This window comes from Pyrgilauda ruficollis, unplaced genomic scaffold (assembly GCF_017590135.1).
Source record: "Pyrgilauda ruficollis isolate IOZ18807 unplaced genomic scaffold, ASM1759013v1 scaffold7447, whole genome shotgun sequence".
Taxonomy (NCBI): domain Eukaryota; kingdom Metazoa; phylum Chordata; class Aves; order Passeriformes; family Passeridae; genus Pyrgilauda; species Pyrgilauda ruficollis.
The window spans coordinates 1-792 of NW_024529319.1; the positions used below are offsets into that span (position 1 = coordinate 1).

The window sequence follows — 792 nt, forward strand, 5'->3', positions numbered from 1 at the left end:
GCCCCCACCATGCAGCTCTTCATCCGCGGCCAGACCCTCCTCACCCTCGAGCTCTCCGGCTCCGAGACCCTCGCCCAGATCAAGGTGAGCCCCCAAATTCGGGCTGTCCCCCTCCCCAATCCCCCCCGCATTTCGGGGTGCTGACCCCCCCCTCTCTTTGTCCCCCTCCCCCAGGAGAGGGTGGCCGAGCTTTCGGGGGTCCCCCCCGAGGACCAAGTGCTGCTCCACGCCGGGACCCCCCTGGACGATGAGGCCGTGCTGGGGCAGAGCCCCCTCCCCGAATTCACCACCCTGGACCTCTCCACGCGCCTGCTGGGCGGTAATTCCGGGGGAGGGCCGCTAATTACTGCGTGTTAATTAACAAAACGACCCCCCCCAACACCCCGATTTCCTTCTCCCCCCAGGGAAGGTGCACGGCTCCCTCGCCCGCGCCGGCAAAGTGAGGGGCCAGACCCCCAAGGTGAGCGCTGAGGGGGCTCCCCCCTGCCTTTAGGGACCCCCCCGGGGCTCGGGGACCCTGGCAGGGTTTTGGGGACCCCCCCTGACCCCCCGGTTTCCCATCAGGTGGCCAAGCAGGAGAAGAAGAAGAAGAAGACGGGGCGGGCCAAGCGGCGCATGCAGTACAACCGGCGCTTCGTCAACGTGGTGCCCACCTTCGGCAAGAAGAAGGGGCCCAACGCCAACTCCTGAGCTCAATAAAGGAATTTGGGCTCAATTCCCGCCATTTTGGGGCTTTTTGAGCTTTTTTTGCCACTTTTCTTGAGATTTTTGACTTTGTTTTTATGTTGGTTG

At 63.6% G+C, this 792-nt stretch overlaps 1 protein-coding gene across 1 annotated transcript; it reads left to right on the top strand.

Annotated features, from left to right (window-relative positions):
- The first annotated feature begins 6 nt into the window (after nucleotides 1–6).
- Nucleotides 7–715, top strand: LOC121363697 (ubiquitin-like protein FUBI). The gene is made up of 4 exons (XM_041486273.1): nucleotides 7–84; nucleotides 175–319; nucleotides 405–460; nucleotides 565–715. Exons 1-4 carry the CDS (start codon nucleotides 10–12, stop codon nucleotides 688–690), a joined length of 402 nt encoding a protein of 133 aa, XP_041342207.1. The 5' UTR covers nucleotides 7–9; the 3' UTR covers nucleotides 691–715.
- Nucleotides 716–792: the final 77 nt, after the last annotated feature.

Coding starts and splice junctions, on each gene's coding strand:
- LOC121363697 (XM_041486273.1), top strand. CDS start 10: ATGCAGCTCTTCATCCGCGGCCAGACCCTCCTCACCCTCGAGCTCTCC. Junction 85..174: donor AGACCCTCGCCCAGATCAAG/GTGAGCCCCCAA, acceptor CCCCTCCCCCAG/GAGAGGGTGGCCGAGCTTTC. Junction 320..404: donor CTCCACGCGCCTGCTGGGCG/GTAATTCCGGGG, acceptor TTCTCCCCCCAG/GGAAGGTGCACGGCTCCCTC.